Source organism: Vipera berus (assembly GCF_964194415.1).
Source record: "Vipera berus genome assembly, chromosome: 7".
Taxonomy (NCBI): domain Eukaryota; kingdom Metazoa; phylum Chordata; class Lepidosauria; order Squamata; family Viperidae; genus Vipera; species Vipera berus.
Window position 1 is genome coordinate 20,951,674 of NC_138209.1, and position 20,101 is coordinate 20,971,774.

At 38.6% G+C, this 20,101-nt stretch overlaps 1 protein-coding gene across 1 annotated transcript; it reads left to right on the plus strand.

Moving 5' to 3' along the window:
• The first annotated feature begins 533 nt into the window (after positions 1-533).
• BDH2 (3-hydroxybutyrate dehydrogenase 2) lies at positions 534-20,101 on the plus strand. The gene is made up of 10 exons (XM_081333257.1): positions 534-588; positions 2,455-2,580; positions 4,553-4,631; positions 7,321-7,417; positions 8,481-8,589; positions 9,309-9,369; positions 9,714-9,827; positions 10,050-10,108; positions 11,843-11,935; positions 19,884-20,101. Exons 2-10 carry the CDS (start codon positions 2,509-2,511, stop codon positions 19,935-19,937), a joined length of 738 nt encoding a protein of 245 aa, XP_081189383.1. The 5' UTR covers positions 534-588; positions 2,455-2,508; the 3' UTR covers positions 19,938-20,101.

Here is a 20,101-nt window from a genome sequence, read left to right on the forward strand (position 1 = left end):
ATATACAATTAACCAAATTCATAATGTGCTTTAACTCCCCTTTAACATAACTACAAACAAAGTACCAATAACAATATCCCACTAAAATCTACTCATAAGCTAAATGGAACTTTTTAGTCCCATATTTGTTCTGAATATAATTTATCCATCTCCTCCAAACTGAAATATATCTTTCCTGTGAATGATCTTTCAAATAAGCAGAAATCTTAGACATTTCTGCAAGATTCGAAACTTTAAACACCCATTCTTCTATAGTGGGCAAACTATCCTTCTTCCAATATTGTCCCACCAGTAACCGTGCTGCTGTTATCATATTCAACATCAAATTAGTTTCTTTAACATCACAATCTACAACAATACCCAATAAAAATAATCCACATCTTTCCCACTTTCATTAACCAACAGCTTTCTGCAAACAAGTAACTTGGATGCAGCCAAATAGTTTGAAATCAGTACTTCACTAGGTGGCAGTATAAACTCTACCGTGCGGGAACGCTAAAATAATCTGCCACCTTCTTCACTACAAATCCCACCATGCTTCAGGAAACAAGCCCGCCTCCTGGTGAAAGTCCTTGCCGGATTCCTGCGGTGAGTTTCTTCTTTGCATTCATTTTGTTGTTGTTCTTAGTGCTAAGAAACTCTATGAGAAGCATGCGAGAGTAATTTTGGTTTTGCAGAGTATTTTTTTTTGTACCTCCTGAGGTAGAAAGAAGTTTGAATTGCATTAGGCTTTGCCATGTAAGATATTGGAAGCCAAAGCAAACGGCTTCTCCCATACTTCCTTATGCCTAAACTACGTGTTTTCCCCCGAAATGCTGATGGAAACCTTGTTTCCAGTCTTATGGGAAAGGTCCCCAAAGATTATGCTCCATAGTGAATTGCGTCAAGTCATCAAAGACTAAGAGATATTTAAATCCCCATGTGCTCTTTTAAAGGTGCAAGCAATTTATAGCTGTGTTTGCTCAACACATTTTCTCGTGGTTAACCAAACTGCTCTATTCATTCCAGTTAACTGTGTCTGCTGATTCATAAGCTAAAGGAGGCTGACTAACCAGAATTAGCATGAAACTTTAGTGCTAGTTTTGTTCAGCTTGCCTCAGCCCGGTGCAGTCATATTTCCATTCCTATAATCATTCTTTTAAGGATTTATGAGAGTGGAAGTGTGGAGAAAATCATACTGGAGAAGATTGTTTCAGAAAATATTGCCGCATTATTTTGCATTTCTTGGCTGGTCCTGGGATATGTGAACTCAAGCATTTGAGAGAGTTAATATTTTTATTTTATAAATATTGATTCATTAAAGTTTTTCAATGTCTTTAATTAGTGACTTTGTGTACAGTATTCACAAAATAACGAGGTATATGAAGCAAAATCAAAATTGTCATATGATGCAAAGGTGTAAGTCCAGCCGTTCCCTCTCTAGGATAGGAAATAGCTTTGTTCTTTTAAAACCAAAGACAGAATTTAAGAGAAATAGATGTTTCTTCCTTATGAAAAATAATTTTATTAACAGTTTATCTGCAGTGCCTCATTCTTTGAACTAATAAATCCTCATCCTTTCTTCTTAGCTGAAGAATAACCACTCCTTTGACTTTTTGATCAATAACTGCTACAAATATTTGAAAAGTAGCTTTCAGTCAGGAAGACTAACATACCATAATGATGCAGGTCACAATTATGTATAACATACATCAGTGGTTCTTAACCTGATGTCCACAAAAGGGGGGGGAGAATGGGGGCGGGGGGGCGATGTTGTCACAGGGTGTCTGTGAAGGCTTGAAGAAATGCTATGGTTTAAATCTTGAATCTTGGTGGTCCGTGGCCATGATCCAGGCCACAAAATATATTTAAAGGGGAGACCATGGTAAAGAAAAGGTTGAGAACTACTGATATACATTATCTGTGTTCACTTTTGCTTCTGAGGAAATACCAATGGAAAAGATGTATTTCTTTTTGTTCCCTTTTCAAAGTCTCAGGTCAAGTACGAACCCTTCAGAGCATGTTTATCAACTTTAAAATGTGTGGATTTCAACTCCTAGAATTCCTCAGCCTGCATGTTATTATTTATTAGATACCCCCCCCCCCCTTTAAACTTCCTTGCCAAATACAAAATTCAAATATCAGCATAAAATGACTTTTTGGAAATAACTACAAATTAAAGAGTGGACTGATCTGCTTCATATGAAAAAGAATCAGTTATGTGTTTAGATACCTAAGTAACTCACTCTGAGACTGAAAATCTTCATATAATGTGCAGATAAATGAAGATCTGGATTGTTAATGAGGAAGTTGACAACTTCCTTACCATAGTTACTATGGCATAGTATCTCTCTAATAAATCTGTAAATTATGTTCTAAAATCAGTTTTGTAACTGTAACAAGTACAAAAGAAGCATGGGGATCTATTAGGCTACTATATAAATGGAAATATAATGAACATCTGTTACCTTGCAGCTGTAATCAAGACCAATCCATAAGGCCCTGCAATTGATTGGAGCTGCTTCTAAAATGGGGCGGCTTCAGGGGAAGGTAATACTACTCTCTGCTGCAGCCCAAGGAATTGGCCAAGCTGTGGCTAAAGTAAGTGCAGAATTATTTATTGAATGTCATTATGGGATCGTGCACTTGATTTTATAAGTTTCAGGTACAAAAGGACCTTCCCTTTAAGTGTGGGAGCTAAAGGCTATGTGCTGGAGGAAGTGATGAAAATAAAAACCTGAAGAGAAAGGATTTAATATTATCAGAATAATATCATGCTGCAGATGTTTCATCACAATCAGATGCCAACATTTCATGACCTTGGCTGATCTTGAAAAAGCTAAATAGGATCAGACATGGTTATTTCTTTGATGGGAGACTCCCAGGAAATCCTTGGGCAAAATTTCCTTGGCCAAGGAAATCCTTGGCTGGAATCCAAATTAAAAAATGAGTCTCAGAAGAAGGCAGTGGCAAATCACTTTAATATTATTGCAAAAAAGCAACAACCCTGTGCACCTGTCCATATATAGGACCAGAAGTAATCTTCATCTAGAGTTGTTACAAATGATGTAACATTTGTAAGTTCACTCATTTTGAAAGTAAATGTATTCTGTATGTGTTTGTGTTCTTTTATTTAAGAGGTGGGTATTTCATGCTACTACAGGCATAAAAAAATTCATAACTATCAAAAGTAGATTTTAAGAGCCAGCTTTAGAGTATATACAGAGTCATTTACTGAGGTGGAAATTGAGCAAATAATAATTGCAAAAAGCAGCTTACATCCTGTGATGAAACCTCTAACCCCACAAAGCACCAACATCTGCATATCTCAGATCCTTGGGAAGGACTCTAAAGGTGGATAAAAATTCAAAATCTGAACATTTGACTTACTGTGTAATGAACCATAATAATGTAACATCATGCAAGATAAAAACTCAGTCCTAATTTTAAAAACTGGGCATCTTACACAGAGGAAAATATTATTATCTTGGAATATTCATACATATTCCATTTCCCTGTCTAGGAAGAAACTTGCATGAATCTTTAAAATAAATAGCATTATGTAAGTAACAATATTTAATATATATTTAGCTGGGATTTGCAATAAAAATCCAGGAGCTAGCTAGCCATCTACAGCTTCTTCCAGAAAATCCATTCCATTCCTACTCCCAAGTTTCACTTTTTTTTAATCCCCCCCACTAAATAGTAATTAGGAGAAATTTTAATATATTTTTTTCTTGTGCATTTTTCTAATCTTTGCAAACTGTCAGCATCCTGCAAATATTCAATTTCTGTGACTGCCCAGCTCAACAAGTAATTCTGGATGGCAATAAACCTTAAATTAAAAACAATTCCCATCATAAATATAAAGATTAAAATACACAGTAACCAAGGAAGATGCCACACTCAACAGTTGTTAGCACAACCAGGAGAGAGCACCCATCTCACATCTGGGGCCTCAGGCCTGGACACATGCAAATATGCTAATACTTCCCACTTCATGGGTTAAATATCTCATCTCACACCTGATTTTAGCATATCATGCTTTATTTTGCAGCCAATATATTTTGGTTTTTCTTCTGAATATAAAAAAATAAGTATAATAAACCTTTTCATTTGATACGAAAACTCATTTTTCTTAAGTAGATTGTTAGTTTACAGGATGATTTGCAGACATGACTTTTTTTCAGCAAATCATTGTTTTAGCAATTTCAGAACTTTTCACTGTCTGTGAAGATGCTCTGGTATTTCAGAACATATATCAGAAACAGTAGTTTCAGAGTTGCCAGAATATCTCTGGAAGAATTTAGTTCCTAACCTATTTTGTAGATATAATTCTTGGTAATTGCTATAATCTTTAATGGTGGTACTATTGTTATATTATTGTTACTGTTGTTGGTTGTTAGCTATTTTTCCAGTGGAACCCAGAGTAATGCACAAAAGAACATGATAATAACAATTTAAAATAAACATAACTGCTATTAAAAACAAAAGAAAAATATTGTGCTGCTTGTATCTGTATGGCTATAGTTTGTAAAAATGAACATATATGTACATTTTTTTGTTTTTAAAGGCTTTTGCAAAAGAAGGAGCTCAAGTTATTGCTACAGATATCAATGAGTCCAAACTTCGGGAACTGGAAAGTTATCCAGGTATTCTTTGAATTACTTAGAACCAGAGCTTAGCAAAGTGTATTATGTGATCCCTCATTCTTGTGGTGGTCCCAAGTAGAGAAACATGTCTGTTACATTTTATCCCTATGGCTTATCTGTAGTAAGTACCATTTCTCATATTGTATGAGGTAGTGAATTGAGGGTAAAACCTCAGGATTCAAGGTAGCTCTGGGCAATGAGCAAAGCAATCAGCAGAGAAAGCAAGGGAACTACTATGGCCTTCACATTTACTATCTCCTCTCTCTTAAAGCTCTAATAAGCAGCAAGGTTGTGGTCCAGAAGGCCTAAACAGAAGGCTGCCATGCAGATAAGTATCTTTGGCAGCTTCTGTTCATGGGAGGACTATCTTGAGAGGATAAATGAGCAAATCATAACACAGTTATCAAAAGTTGTGAGGGTGTTCTGCCCTAGCACATTCCAGATGTGTGGGATGTCCTACTTGTCTCAGCAGAGGTTGTGCTGACTGGGAATTCTGGGAGTTGAAGCCCAACTATTTGGATAGTAGATGGAGAAGATTGGACACCTAGATTGGAGAAGGCTGTCATAAATGACTCTCTCAAAGTCCTACGTCCTAGGCAATTGTCAGATGTCATTTGTTTGGAATTATGAGGCCAAGTTCAGGTTTTCTTCATTCCATTATTAGATCATTTCAATGTAAGTTTCCAATCTTGTGCTTATTTAGCAGTGTTGCCAAGGCTTGCTTTCAGCTATATAGATCAACTGTATCTCTATTATGAATCTTTCTTCATTTGCCTCTTTCTCTAGAAATTCCTTTCCTTTCCTAGATCAAGAAAGTTTCTGAGTAGTTGACCTGAATGGACTCAGAGCCTACTTCAACTGAATTTAAGTTTAATATCATATTCTCTCATCAGTGTTATTGTCAAAAAGCTTTATTCAGGCAGCTGTGGTCCAATTATTTCTGTATTTGATTTTCAGTTGCACATTTTCCAAGTCAGTCAGAAAATTATTCAGTGATTCAGTGGAAGATATAAATGTGTCTGTGGTTCTAGGTTATAACTGCTGGAACATAAAATGTTACTCAGCAAACAGAAATAATTTGTAACTGAAACATTAATAATGTAAACTTGTTATTGCGAACAGAGCAACTTTAACAATTATGATGTTTTGTGTATGCTTTCAAAGAAGCTGACACAGGTAGTTGACTTTTGACCATGGTTGGGTGCAGAATTTCCATTGCTAAGCAAGGCAGTTGCTGAGTGATGCCATGGTGGTTGAGTCATGTGGTCATTAAGTGAATCCAATTTGTCTAACTAGCTTTGCTTGTTGGAGGTCAGCTAGGAAGGTCGCAAATGGTAATACATAATCCTGGGATGTGGCAACTGCCATAAATATATGCCAGTTGCCAAGTGCCTAAATTTTGATCACATGACTGTGGAGATGTTGCAAAGTGCAAAGACCAATCATAAATAACTTTTTCTCAGTGCCGTTGTAACTTCAAGGGGCTGGTAAATGTATGGTTGTAAGTTGAGGTCTATCTGTATCACATGTAGATGATCTCATAAAGAGATAGGTAAAGGTAAAGGTTGCCCCGCACATGCGTGCTATTTGTTTCCAACTCTAGGGGCCGGTGTTCATCTCCATTTCAAAGCCGAAGAGCCAGCACTTGTCCGAGGACGTCTCTGTGGTCATGTGGCCGGCATGACTAGACGCCAGAGGCGCACGGAATGCTGTTACCTTCCCACCGTAGTGGTCCCTATTTTTCTACTTGCATTTTTACGTGCTTTCGAACTGCTAGGTTGGCAGAAGCTGGGACGAGTAACAGGTGCTCACTCTGTTACGTGGCACTCGGGATTCAACCCGCCAAACTGCCGACCATCTGATCGACAAGCTCAGCGTCCTAACTCACTGAGCCACCGCGTCCCAATAAAGAGATAGATCCATGTAAAAGAAAATTTTCCACAAATGAATGTTGAGGACTATGTCAGACTAAAGCTTATAAGATGCTATTCATAATTCCAAAGAGAACCAGCATCAGTAGCATTTAGCTTCTCTGTGCAGAGTTACTCCATGTGGTTAGGAAGTATGGACAGTTCTACATTCATTCATTCATTCAAATATCATGCAGGATGCTGATGTCAAAAGATATCCTTTTTTTTCCTTCTTGCTTCAGGAGTTTGCCTGAACATGTGACTACCAAGTAGGGATAGGTCTGCAAAGGCTGATCCCAGTTCTTATCTCTCCAGAACATACCTGTCCCCATGAATTCTCTTTCATTAGATAAAGCAAACACCTTGGTTGTAGATGGTAGAGGGCAGGAGTGACATCTCCCAGCTGTTGTCCTCTTTTGGGGGAGAGAAAGAGGAACAGGTCACTTCGCATGTTCTGCATTTTTGAACCATCATTAGGAATCTTGCTGGTTCTGCAAGAGGAAAATCAAGTGGGTACTCTCAGGCAGCAGGTTATTTTGAATTGGTTCTCTCTGTTTCCTTCTTCTTGGACTTTGCTTTGCTAAGATGACATTGGCCAAAATGTTTTCTCCTTTGAATGGACATTGAACTCGTGAAAGGCTTTTGTTTTTGGAAGTACTGTATGGTCCCTTTTCTTGTATGGCTCCCCACTTTCACCTTTGTAATATGGCTGCTTTTTTAATTTTGAGAACATCACACATGCTCATCACAGCATAGATTATGTGGATCTCTTTTAACAGGCATTCAGATCCAGGTGCTCGATGTCACCAAGAAAGAGCAAATTGAAAAGCTGGCCAAGGAGGTGAAGAGAATCGATGTTTTGTGCAATATTGCAGGGTAAAATGTTGCCAGATTTTTAACTGTTTTTCCAATCTTTCTCCTTTCTGAAATTAGACTTTTGTTTCCACTTAGCTTAGTAGTAATCTGAATCAAAGATGATTTGGCAATGCAGGGTAAATGAGCAATAGCAAGTTGATTGCATCTACTATAATCTTGATTCTGCCTATCAGATGGGCACTAACCCTTTAATATTATATTAATATTATAATAAAAAATATGGATATAATATTCTACACTTGCTTCTGGTAGTGCGAAAGCATTGGGTTATCCAAGCCATCTGCTGTTAGTCATTTCTTCATATACTGTACTTGACTGCTCTGAGAATCCCTCATAGAGGTGACTTGCCTTTCATATTATAACACTGAACACATTGTGTTGACTAACTGTCTGCAATTCCACTCCAGATGTTGCTTCAATTTGGGTTAATGAATTCATCTGATTTGAAGCAGCACTTTGATTTGGAAAAGTTGATCTGCTTTGAACTGCCACATTGAAGTGGATGAGTTTGCTTCATGGGTCTTTTGCTCCTGTGTATCTTAGACTCTTTGATCAAGATGGTACGGAAGTCTAATGAAGCATTCCTGGATATTGATTCACTTTCAGTGGGTGCATCATTAAAAGACGTTGAATTGAAATATCACCTCAAAGTTCACAGCAACCTTCATAAAAATAAGCACAAGTGTCAGTTTGATTAATAGCACAGGAAAAGAAAATATCAAACCCTTACTGCCATAGTCCCAAAACGATCTGTGAGCATAGGTATCCTTCTGTAATTAATTATATGTATATTAGAGACCATGATACCTCTGCAGTTCCAATTTTGTGCCAGTGTGTTTGCCAATACATACAAATTTACTTCTCAAAAGATTTAAACGTGATTGTCTACTTTGTGGATGACACGTGTTGTGCAAACTCATCATTTTTGTAGTACCGAAACAACAGTCATGATTTCAGCATACTAGGCCTTCTCCTGAATCTTTAAATTTATAGTTTTATCCTCTCACTTGACAGTTTATGTGCTTCGGAAAGTAAAACAAAACAATTGTGTCTTCTGCTATAGTTTTGTTCATCATGGGACTATTTTGGACTGTGAGGAAGAAGACTGGGCCCACACAATGGAAGTCAATGTTCGTAGCATGTATCTCATGATCAAAACATTCTTGCCTAAGGTAAGATTGAGACTTTTCACGTCTGTAGAGCGACTGAGTAAAATGAAAAGAAATTTGGAAGTTGAAAAGTTCTCAAGCCACCTAATGTTGCTAAGCACATTGAATTGCTAAGCACATTGATTTGTGCTTTAAATTGTAAACCGCCCTGCGTCTTCGGAGAAGGGCGGGATATAAATGGGATTAAAAAAAATAAAAAATGTGTTATCTGTTATAGAGGTATAAAACCTTGGTGCTTTGGAAGGATATCTGGAAGCATTATAATAATAATCTTGTAAGGCAGAAGCAGCTGATACCTTTCATATTTTCAGTCTACAAATTTCATAATGTGTTACAATTGGCCATGGTGGCTAGAGCTAGTAGAAGCTGAGATCAAAAGGCGTGTGATTGTTGGCACAAAGGCTTATGAGATTAGGCCAAAAGCATATAGGATAGTCATTCTGAACTTGGAATCTCATATATTTTCAACTACAAACCTCATAATTCTCAGCCAAAATGCTGGCTGAGAATTATGTAATTTGTAGTTGAACACTGCAGGGTATACCAAACTGAAAAGCATGCATTTCTGTCAAATATTTGTTGTGCCTTCTATGATTCTTGCACATGAAAACAACTCATTCTTCAGATTACATAGTACTTTTAAATCTCTACTTGTAAATCATTTTTTTTTTAAATAAGACACTTAAAACATCACAGGATATAACATTTCAATTTTTGAACAGATGCTTGAGCAGAAATCCGGTAACATTATCAACATGTCTTCTGTGGCATCCAGTATCAAAGGTTAGTGGCTGATAACAACTGGCATGAAAGGGAGTCAATATATATGCTGAAAAAGATGGACAACAAAGACTTAGCTAACATTTGTATGTGTACTATACGTTTCTCTCCCCAAAAAGGGGGGAAACAAATAGGAATGTGTCCATACAATTAAAATTCAGGAATGTGTATAGAGAATTGGTCCATCTGCAAAATACTCCTTGTAAAAGATAACCAAACAGAAGTCTGGAGCAGAACAAGACTATTCAAAAGAGCCCTTATAGAGATGGGGGCCAATACTGAATGAAAGTGGTCTCTTTTCATATGCTTTAGTTACGTACCTTGATTGCTGATCCTTTCTCCTTCAGGGGTTCCCAACAGATGTGTCTATAGTACTTCAAAAGCAGCCGTTATTGGTCTCACCAAGTCTGTAGCTGCTGACTTCATTGAGAAAGGAATCAGATGCAACTGTGTTTGTCCTGGTATGCAGTATTCTACAATCTCTGTTTTGGGGATTTTGCCCTTCAGAATTGTGCAAAAGAATTCAAACTGTAGCTCAAAGTTGAAGGACCCATTGTGCTTACAATGTATCAGCTACATTTGATTTATAGCACTAAGTACTTTTTTTTATTTAGTTAAGGACCCACCTTTGTTCATGAACCACATGGTGTCATTTTTAATTAAGGTTTGCATATGTTTTATAGGCACCGTTGACACTCCTTCTCTGAGGGAAAGAATCCAAGCAAGACCTGATCCAGAACAGGTATGTAATGCATTTTATTATAATATGCAAGCGCACAATGAAGGAACACATATATAGCAGTTACTTCTATAAGACCCGTTTCCCAAATATTTGCAGGAAGTTTTGCTGGAAAGCTCCTATGCAAAGACACCATTAGTGGGATATTTGAAAAAGCAAACAAAGTGCAATTAGAAAGATAAATAGGACAATTAAAATGTTTTCCCTAATTATACACCTAATTATAAGCCGCCATGAGCCTACATGTATTTGGCAGCATACAAAACATAATAAAGAAATGAAACTTCACACACAAATCTAGTTTAGACTTTTCCCGGTAATTTCTTCCAGAGTTATCTCATAAGCCAAGTATATAGGTCATTGCTGTTGATGAGTTGACAATCAGTCTTTCAGTGGCCAAAGAAGAGGAGGTCAAGAAGACCACACCAAAGGGAAATGTGTGTGCTGCCTGTCATGGTATAAAAAAATGTAAAGGGAGTCCCTGCAGATTTTACTCCACTAGTTGTTGCTGACTGTACGGGGTGGTGTTCATCTCTGTTTCAAGGCCATTGAGCCTGCGCTGTCCAAAGACATTTCCATGGTCATGCAGCCAGCATAACATCACAGGGCACTGTTGGGTGACTCAGTAGTTAAGACGCTGGGCTTGTCAGCTGGAAAGCCAGCAGCCCAGGTTCAAGACACGAGTTCCACGCAATGGTGTGAGCTCCCACCTTTGCCCCAGCTCTTGCCAACCTAGCAGCTTGAAAGCACACAAATGCAAGTTGATAAATAGGTACCACTTTGGTGGGAAGGTAACAGCGCTCTTCCTGGTATAAAGGAAAAAAAATTAATTTGCTTGAGCTGCTATTCCATATAGTTGCAGAATTACAGCATGTTTGTAATAGTTGTATCTTCAACCAAGATCAGATTTCTGTACTTTGATGGCGGTAGAGATGTCTTCTTCTGTTGTAGGACCTCATAGAGTCCTACTGGAGTAACTGCACTATTAGAATGAAGTGGCTGCTTCAGTAAGCTGACTTTGAGGTATCATGAAAAGCTCAGCAAATCATTGCTACAGTTTTCTCAAGGGGCTGTGCTAATGGCACATCTTCCTTCTAGTGCCAAAATAAGCTAGATAACTTTTAAAGTCTCAAAGGATGTATGATTGGCCTTTTTCGTCTTTATGGATATACAGAACAAGCACCTAGAGACCTGTTCTATTTAAATAAGTTTTTAATTTATGTGGGTTTCATTGGTTATGCTAATTATTTACTGCTGTGCCTGATGATAACATTGTATACTGGTACTTTTTAGATCTTGCAGTATTTATCTGTGCAGTATTGATGTACAGTATTACATGCTTGAAAAGATGTTTCAGAAAGACAGCTGGAAAATGTTTAAAGTAAATTTATCTTGAATTTTGAAGGATGCATCTGTTATTTTCTATGCTATTTCAGCTAGCAAATTATTTCAAAAGTTGATATTTTTTATTCTTTTAACCAAAGAACAAACATACCAAATGTTCCATGCAATATTTTACCATAATTAAACTTTGTTAATTTGCCTTGTAGATTTTGTAGGTGTCCTACTTTTTTTTTTTTGAATAATATCTTGGAAACAACATAAGACTTTGACACTCATCAAATCATTTGTAGGGCATGTTAGAATGCTGATCTGTTGCCTCTGATGATGAAAAATCAGAAACAATCTAACTCTGGGGCTGAATATTTACTTCCAATATCATTTTTTCTCCCCTAGGCACTAAAAGATTTTCTCGCCAGGCAGAAGATGGGTAGATTGGCTACTGCTGAGGAAATTGCCCACCTCTTTGTATATCTGGCTTCTGATGAAGTAAGTTACTTGGATCAGCTATATGTTGTTTGAAAGAGAACCTTCCTGTTGCTAAAATGGGGGTTTTAAAAGAAAAAAGATATAAAATGTATAGGTGATATTTTTATAGGTAGTTCTTGCTTAATGACAGGTTGCTTAATCACCATTCTTTACGACAGATCCCCAAAAGGTACCTGTGACCCAATTTTGAAGTTCTGATAGCTGCTCCCAATAATCATATAACATTATGGGTGTTATGCAACCAGCCCATCTTTGTGGCTGTTTGAAGTGTCCCATGGTCACATGGCCACAATATTTTACAGTTTTATTGATGGTTTCCATGCAAAAAAAATGATCATTGGATAAATTGTATTTGCTTAGAACCACCACATTTGCTTAACAACCACCAGGTTCACTTAAAGACTATCACTAAAAAGGTCATACAATTTGAAATGGTCAGATGGTGACTCATTTAATGACTCAGTGATTTATCACTATAATTCCAGACTTAATTACAGCCATAAGATGAGATCTGCCTACGTAAATAATTGCAAATATGTTCAATAAATAAAAATCTGAGAACAGTTCCATATATAGAAGGTTAAAAAAGTATGTGTTCAAGAATTACATTAAAGAAAAATCGTGCAGTAAGGGATATTATGGTTATAGTGAACTTCAGCCCTTATTTCCTTGAAGCATAAATCAAATCAAGCTATGCATGGTAAATGTGACACTGGAAAGATGTCATGCACATATTTATTGCCACAGTAAATACCATGTAAAATGGTTTATTAAAGAAAGGGGATGTGTTCTTTAGTCAAATAGTAGTTTTAATTCTGATACCAATTGCAGTGTGTATTTCAATTGGTAAAAAGCATTTTAATATTTGACAGTCTATCTGAAATGCAAAATGGCTCATCTGTAAAATTTTGCATTATATGGCTACATCCCATAACCAACTAAGGTGGCATTACAATATTTGGAGCTTTATATATAAGATTTCAACACCATTAAAAACAACTTTATGAATGTTGTTTAATTATATAAGGAACGGTTGCTGGAATTGGGTGTGTCTAGTTTAATGAGGGGAGACATGATAGCAGTGTTCCAATATCTCAGGGGCTGTCATAAAGAAGAGGGAGTCAAGCTATTCTCCAAGGCACCTGAAGACAAGACAAGAAGCAACGGATGGAACTAATCAAGAAAAGAAGCAACCTAGAACTAAGGAGAAATTTCCTGACAGTTAGAATAATTAATCAGTGGAACAACCTGCCTCCAGAAGTGGTGAATGCTCCAACACTGGAAGTTTTTAAGCCATTTGTCCAAAATGATATAGAGTTTCCTGCCTGAGCAGGGGGTTGGACTAGATGACCTCCAAGATCCCCTCCAACTTTTTAATAATAATAATTAATAATAATAATAATAATAATAATAATAATGGGGATAAATCGGATTCAACTGGCAAATGGATTTCCTTAAACATGAAACTATTTTCCTAGTGAAACCAAGTAGTATCTCCTTCAAACATTTGTTTCAATGCTTTCCGACCCAGTCCATAGCAATGAAACAGAGAAAGTTCTCCGAATTCCACTTGCTGCCATTGGCTACTAGGCTGAATAGTAACACAGAATTAATAAATGGCAACTAGCTATGTTCTCTATGTCTCTGCTTGAAGCTTCCTAATGCTTTTCTGTTTGCCTGAAGTTTCACTGTACATCCACAATACAGTTTGCTACTCTCTTAAGGCAATGGCTGTGGTTTTCCTGCGGAGGGGTCTTCTCAGATCCTTGTTGACAGTTCTATCCCTGTCTACTCCCGACTCTGCCCTATTTGCAGAGAATCATTACCCAATCAGGACTTGCCCTTTGTGGCCTGCATGTAGCTTGCTGCTCATTTCAAACTCTGGTTGGCATCTCCTATAACATATGCTGTATTCTAAAGAATTTGTGGCTGTCAGTGCTCCAAAGCAATTTTGTGCCTTAAATCCAAAACGCTAAACAACTTTAAATATGAGGCACTGATCAATTCTACAGTTCTATCTGCTCTAAAACTAGCTTGTTCCTCTGGCAAGATATGTTTTGAGTCTCACTAGTGTAACAGCTCCAGGTGCAGATGTTTGCCAGAGATTTTACCGCTTGGGTGGTCACTGTTAACTTTCTTAAAAATAGCAATAAATATTGCTGGTCACAGTCATTTGGAATTCTAGTTGAGCTGTCAACTAGACATCAAGATTGGACCTTTCCAATTTAGCCCACCCAGTGGAAATGGAGACAGCTCTAGGTGTTTTAGCAGTTTTCAGCTGGTTGATCGATCAGTTTAGATATTTTGAAGCCATAACCAATGGCCATAGTGATAATGACTCAAAGCGGGGGGGGGGGGCTGTGTTGCTTTTGATGTGCCCCTCCCATATTGCTGCTGGCATATGACACTCTGCCAGTAATGCTTCATTGTTCAGACAAGCCAAAACCAACCTCTGTAAGAAGGTGGAATCAGCAAATTAACCGCTGTAATGAATCCTTTGATGCTCTCCTTTGTGTGGCTTACACTCTTTTATTTTGTGTTTTAAACTGGATAATCCCTTGATTGGGAATATGTATGGAGTCTACCATATCGGCATAAACTCTGTTTCTGTACATTTATTTGTGAACATTTGCCCAGTTTGACAAAAAAATTGCCAGAAGTGAAGAGGTTGATTGTTAAATATGTAAACAAATGCAGTTAAAAACCCTCAACAGTCTTCAGGATTGTTATGCATTTGGGGGAAGTTTCCAAACTATTATTATTCTTATTGTTCTGCATGAGGGTACAGAATGTATGTAATATACTTGGGCATATTTGTTTCCTGTGTTGTGCTGCTTCTGGCTAGTTTCTAGAATTACTAGCCCAGCAGTTTTTATCACCCTCTTGGTAAATTGTGTCAATACCATACTTCTGCTGGAGTAGAATGTGGCCACGTAGGCAATTGTGGACACCCAAAGAAGGGTGCATGTAACACTTCTTCTCTACAAACTGCTTTGAGTGCCAATTTGCTACCAGAACCAATTCAAGGTGTTGGTTATGACCTACCGGTACATGGTAAAGGGGTCAGGCTACCTATGGAACCGTTTCTGTCCCATTACATCTGCCCATCCCACACTGTCAGACAGCAAAGGAATGTTGCAGACCCTGTTAGTCAAATGATTTCAATTGATGGGGTTCAGGGAGACAACCTCCTCTGTCATTGTCCTTGCCCTGTGGAACATTCTCCCTCCTCCCGGAAATGAGACAGGTTCCCACTTTCCCGGCCTTGTGAAAGCATGCCTCTGCGGCCTTGCATGGGGAGCCCAGAGGAGAACATAACCAGGGGGCTGGTTGCCACCTTGAGAGCTCTCCCATCACCTTTCAGTTAAATTTTAATATGTGTTTTAAGTATCTTTCCTCCATTTAAATTTTAAACTTTTATGTATTTTTATATTTTAATATTTTATTGTACATCACCCAGAGCCCTTCTGTGAGGGAGGTAGGCAGTTTAAAAATTCGATAAATAAATAAAAGAAATATACAGAGAGACAATTAGGTTGTGTGGTTAAGGCATTAGGTTAGAAATCAGGAGACCATGAGCTCTAGTCCTGTCTTAGGCACAAAGCCAATGGGTTACCCATAAACCAGTCACTCTCTCTCAGCCCAAAGAATCAGGAAATGCCAAACCCCTTCCAAAACACCTTGCCAAGAAAACGGCAGGAACTATTTCAGAGAGTTGCCAAGAGTCAACACTGACTTGAAGCTACCAAAAAAAAACCACTCCACTTTTATTTCAGATTTTTATACCACCCTTTTTTCCATGTAAAACACAAGGCAGTGTACATACCAATACTCCTTCCATTTTCTCTATAACAAAAACCCTGTGAGGTGAGTTGGCCCAAAGGTCAGTTGGTTTTCATGCCAAAGGCATGACTAGAATTCACAGTTTCCTGGTTTCTAAGCCAGCACCTGAACCACTGCACCACGTTTATGTCAGACATTGAATCAAACCTCAGTTTATCCTAAGCCAGTTTGGTTTTATAAGAAAGAAATGTATGAATAGGGAAACAGAGGTAAAAGAAAATGTTACCTATTATCAACATAATTTATTTCACTTCCTTTTATATTTCTAAATAGATCCCTAGGAACTTTTTCCCACAGATGACTTTATGACGAAGAACAGAATACTGAGGCTCAGTGAAAATTAACTTCCTCTTTTATTTAAAATAAGCATTTACAGAAGCAAGGTGAAAAACATTTCAAAATTACAGTACAAGATGGTCAAAGCTTATCTTAATTTCTTTTGGAGATTTCAAACTCCATTTATAGATTTTCATTAAATACTAGTTTGATTAAAGTTCCAGATGAATATGAAGAGAAGGGAGTGCAGGGAAATTTTCAAAGGTTGGACTCAAGTCACAGCAACTGGTGATGAGGAGGACCCTTGAAAGTTGACAGCAAAAGCCCAGTTTTGGTCCCCTCGAGAGCCATGCTGCCGAGGTCATTTTCTTTTTCTGATTGGTTGTTTCCCTTAGCTTTGATTGGACTGTTTCAAACTACCTGGAATGATCTGGAACATTCTAGAACCGTGGTGGCGAACCTATGGCACACGTGTCACAGGTGGCACACAGAGCCCTCTCTGTGGGCACATGCACAGTTGCCCCAGTCCTAGGCCTTCAGCTAGGTTTTATAAAACCTTTTTGCTTTAGGCCTCCGCTGCCATATGCAAAAAAAAAAGGTTCAATCAAACAATCAATTTCAACCTCACGGGGAAAAAAAGATCTCGCAAAGTTGGAACTGATCGATTGAACTTTTTAGTCCCACCCAGTCTGCCATAATCACCGCAGCCATGCCCACCCAATGGGCCATGCCCACCTGGCACCTGACGATACGTAAGTGGGTTTTGGGTTGCAGTTTGGTCTCTAAAAGGTTCTCCACCACAGTTCTAGAACATGCCATCATTTCCACCTTGGTTTCAGTACATGACCAACAGTGGTTATAATTGCTAGCTTGAACACAAATTTGACATTTGATCACTTTATTAGCATATCTTGTCAACCCTCTAGCTCATCTGCTCTTCTCTGATGAAGCATCTATTCGGGATCTTTACCCTGTTACTGCAACTTTTACTATACCTAAATTAAACTTGATTTCTCTGACAAAGGTATGTGAAGTTTGCGCTATGTACCCACTCTCTGCAGATAGTCCTCGAGATACAATGGGACACTTAATAGCCCTCTGAAACTATGACAGACCCTAACTCCCAAAAGCTACATGTGATCCTGCAGTCATTTGCCCTTACAACCAACCACATGGATGTTGCACCAGATGCCCCTGTTCTGTACCAGCCTGCTACCGGCCCTGCAGAAAAGGCAACCCCTTTACAAACGGCAAGAGGCTGGAATTACGCCTGCCAAATTTATTACTACAAAAACAAACAAGACACGAACCAAGAAACACTATCCGAGCGGTTGCCTTCAGCAAACCAGCCCTCCCACACATTCCCCTTATATAGAGTTCAGGGCGTGGCTTCTCTCTGCCTCCTTCTGAGAAGCCCCATTGCCTTCCTCTGTTTACTCCTAATTGACTGCCTCCTGCGTCGGGCGTCCTTGAACAGGGCCAGCTGTGGGTCATCTTCATCCACACTGTCAGGCTCACACAGCTGGGTCTCCGTGGTGACCAAGTGGGAGGGGCCTGGCTGAGGGCTATCATCAGCAAGATCTTCAACCCCCTCAGCAAGGTCTTCAACACCCCCCTCCTCCTCTGAGTCATCCGACCCAACTGCCGAACCCACAGGCTGACCCTGAATCACAACAGCCCCCCAGGTTTCCTCCCAGCCTGCCCCAATAGGACCCCACAGCGCTTAACACCTGTCTCCCATGCTTTCTGAAAGTAAGCAGAAAGCTCTGCACTCCAACAATTCCTTGCAGAAAACGTGGCAGCTTTCGGAGCTTTCTACCCTCATCAGTTGGCCATCAGGAGACTACAAAACTATCCTAGGCTTTGAGGAAGTCAGCTACCTGCATGCAAAGATAGCAACTTTATGACGAGTTTCCAAACCTTTCCCTTGCTTAACCGCTTCCCTCCCCCAGAAATCCACATTTTTTCAATAAAGGGGGAAAAAAAGCTCAAAGGGACAAATGTGTTGACCTCCCCCCCCCCAAAAAAAATTAGGTGCTGAAACTGAGTTCTCTACCTCGGCCTTCCAGTCTCAATCCCTTTTAATAATTTAATTTTAATCTAATATCTATATAGTACGCAAAATAGACAATCAACAAGCCAAAAAGGGAACAAAAAGACCCAAACACCTTTCCAGCAGCAATCAGCTGGTGGATGAGCTGATGAGCATAGATTAACTCCAAGGTTAACATCAGACCAACAAACAAGTAAACAATACCTCAATCAAGGAACTGCCAAACAAGCCAACAACAAACTGCCCAATCAAATAACCTCTAATACCACCCCACCAACACTAACAGGGCAAGCCACTAGAGCAGAGGAGCCCCCCCCCCCAACCTTTTGAGCACCAGGGACTGGTTCTGTGGAGAGAGGTTTTTCTGCGGACAGGAGGGGGTGTGGGTTTCAGGTACTGCCTGCATCCTGCGGATGGGACTTTGCTTATTTGCGCTGCCTGGTTTCTGGCATGCTGCGGCCCGGTGCCGGTCCATGGACCAGGGGTTGGGGACCCCTGCACTAGAATATAAACTGAGATCAACCCCACTGCTTACTAACACTGAAGATGCTACCTAGTTTGGGTAATGAAATGTCTGCAAGAAAACAACCAAGCCCAGAGAGCACAAAGAACCCCTCGGAGTTAAAGTTGTTTGTTGCAAAAATCACCTAAGAAGATGGAAAATATACAGTTAAAATAAAAATATAATCCGCATCTAAGTACTAAACTCTCTTATATTGGAAGCAAAAAGGAATAGATCTCTTAGAAAACGTAGGAACCATGTATCTGGAAATGTTCTTGAAGGGCATCTCATCTAAGGATATCCCGAATCAGTCTAGTTGTGATTACTTGAATCTTTTTAAGTTGCAGACCCCAAGATGTTAAAGTAATCAATCTCTTGAAGGTGGAGTTTATACATCCTAAACCATGGTTTGTTTAATCACAACGGATTGGATTCATATAGCAATAAAACATGCTTGGTGTAAGTGATGCAACAAACTGAACATTTGTTGCCATAACCTGCAATGGTCATTTCATAGAGATCTGTACATCTCTTAAAGTTGAGCAAAGTAAAAGTAATGAAAGACAGACAATACATCAATGATGGTCTGGTGATTCTACAAAGATCCTGTTCATTACTAGGTTTGAAACCATATTATCAATGTGTGGATTTAATCTTATTAGTGTTTCCTTCTATAGCTAGTCCTCGACTTACAACAGTTTATTTAGTGACGACAGTTCATTTATTTATTTATTTATTTATTTATTTTATTACATTTATATACCGCCCTTTCCCGGAGGACTGTTAGTGACTGTTCAAAGTTACAACGGCACTGAAAAATGTGATTTATGACCATTTTTCACAGTTATGACCTTTGCAGCATTCCCCATGATGATGTGATCAAAATTCAGATGCTCGGCAGCTGGTTCAGATTTACGACCATTGCTGTGTTCCCAAGGTCATGGGATCACCTTTTGCGACCTTCTACCAGCAAAGTCAATGGAGAAGCCAGATTCACTTACTAACCAGGTTATAACTTATCAACTGCAATGACTCATTTAACTGTGGCAAAAAAGGTCGGAAAATGGGGCAAAACTCACTTAACAAATGTCTCACTTAACAATGGAAATTTTGGGCTCAATTGTGATCATAAGTCGAAGACTACCTGTATTTTATTAGAAATCAAATTAATTTAATTTTAATATTTAACCTTTATTTCTATGTGCTATTTATCACTTGAATGCCACGTTTGTTTTTATTTTCTAAATTATTTCTTTTTTCTCCCTAAATTTCAGTCAGCATACATGACTGGCAATGAATGCATCATTGATGGTGGATGGAGTATGTGACCAGCTTCTGCAGACATTCTACCTGCAAATTAGTGTTCTCAGTATTCCAGAAGATAAAAAGGACAAACTATGTGCACATCTAACAATCATGTCAAATTACTATAATAAAAATTCATACAATTTGTTAACTATTTGATGGCAGCAAACCATCAATTTCTAAAAGA

What these genes read in the sequence shown, in the direction of transcription:
- BDH2 (XM_081333257.1), top strand. Translation starts at nt 2,509, where the DNA reads ATGGGGCGGCTTCAGGGGAAGGTAATACTACTCTCTGCTGCAGCCCAA. An exon ending in TCAAAACATTCTTGCCTAAG is followed by an intron (nt 8,590 to 9,308) that starts GTAAGATTGAGA and finishes ATTTTTGAACAG; the next exon opens with ATGCTTGAGCAGAAATCCGG. An exon ending in CAAGACCTGATCCAGAACAG is followed by an intron (nt 10,109 to 11,842) that starts GTATGTAATGCA and finishes TTTCTCCCCTAG; the next exon opens with GCACTAAAAGATTTTCTCGC.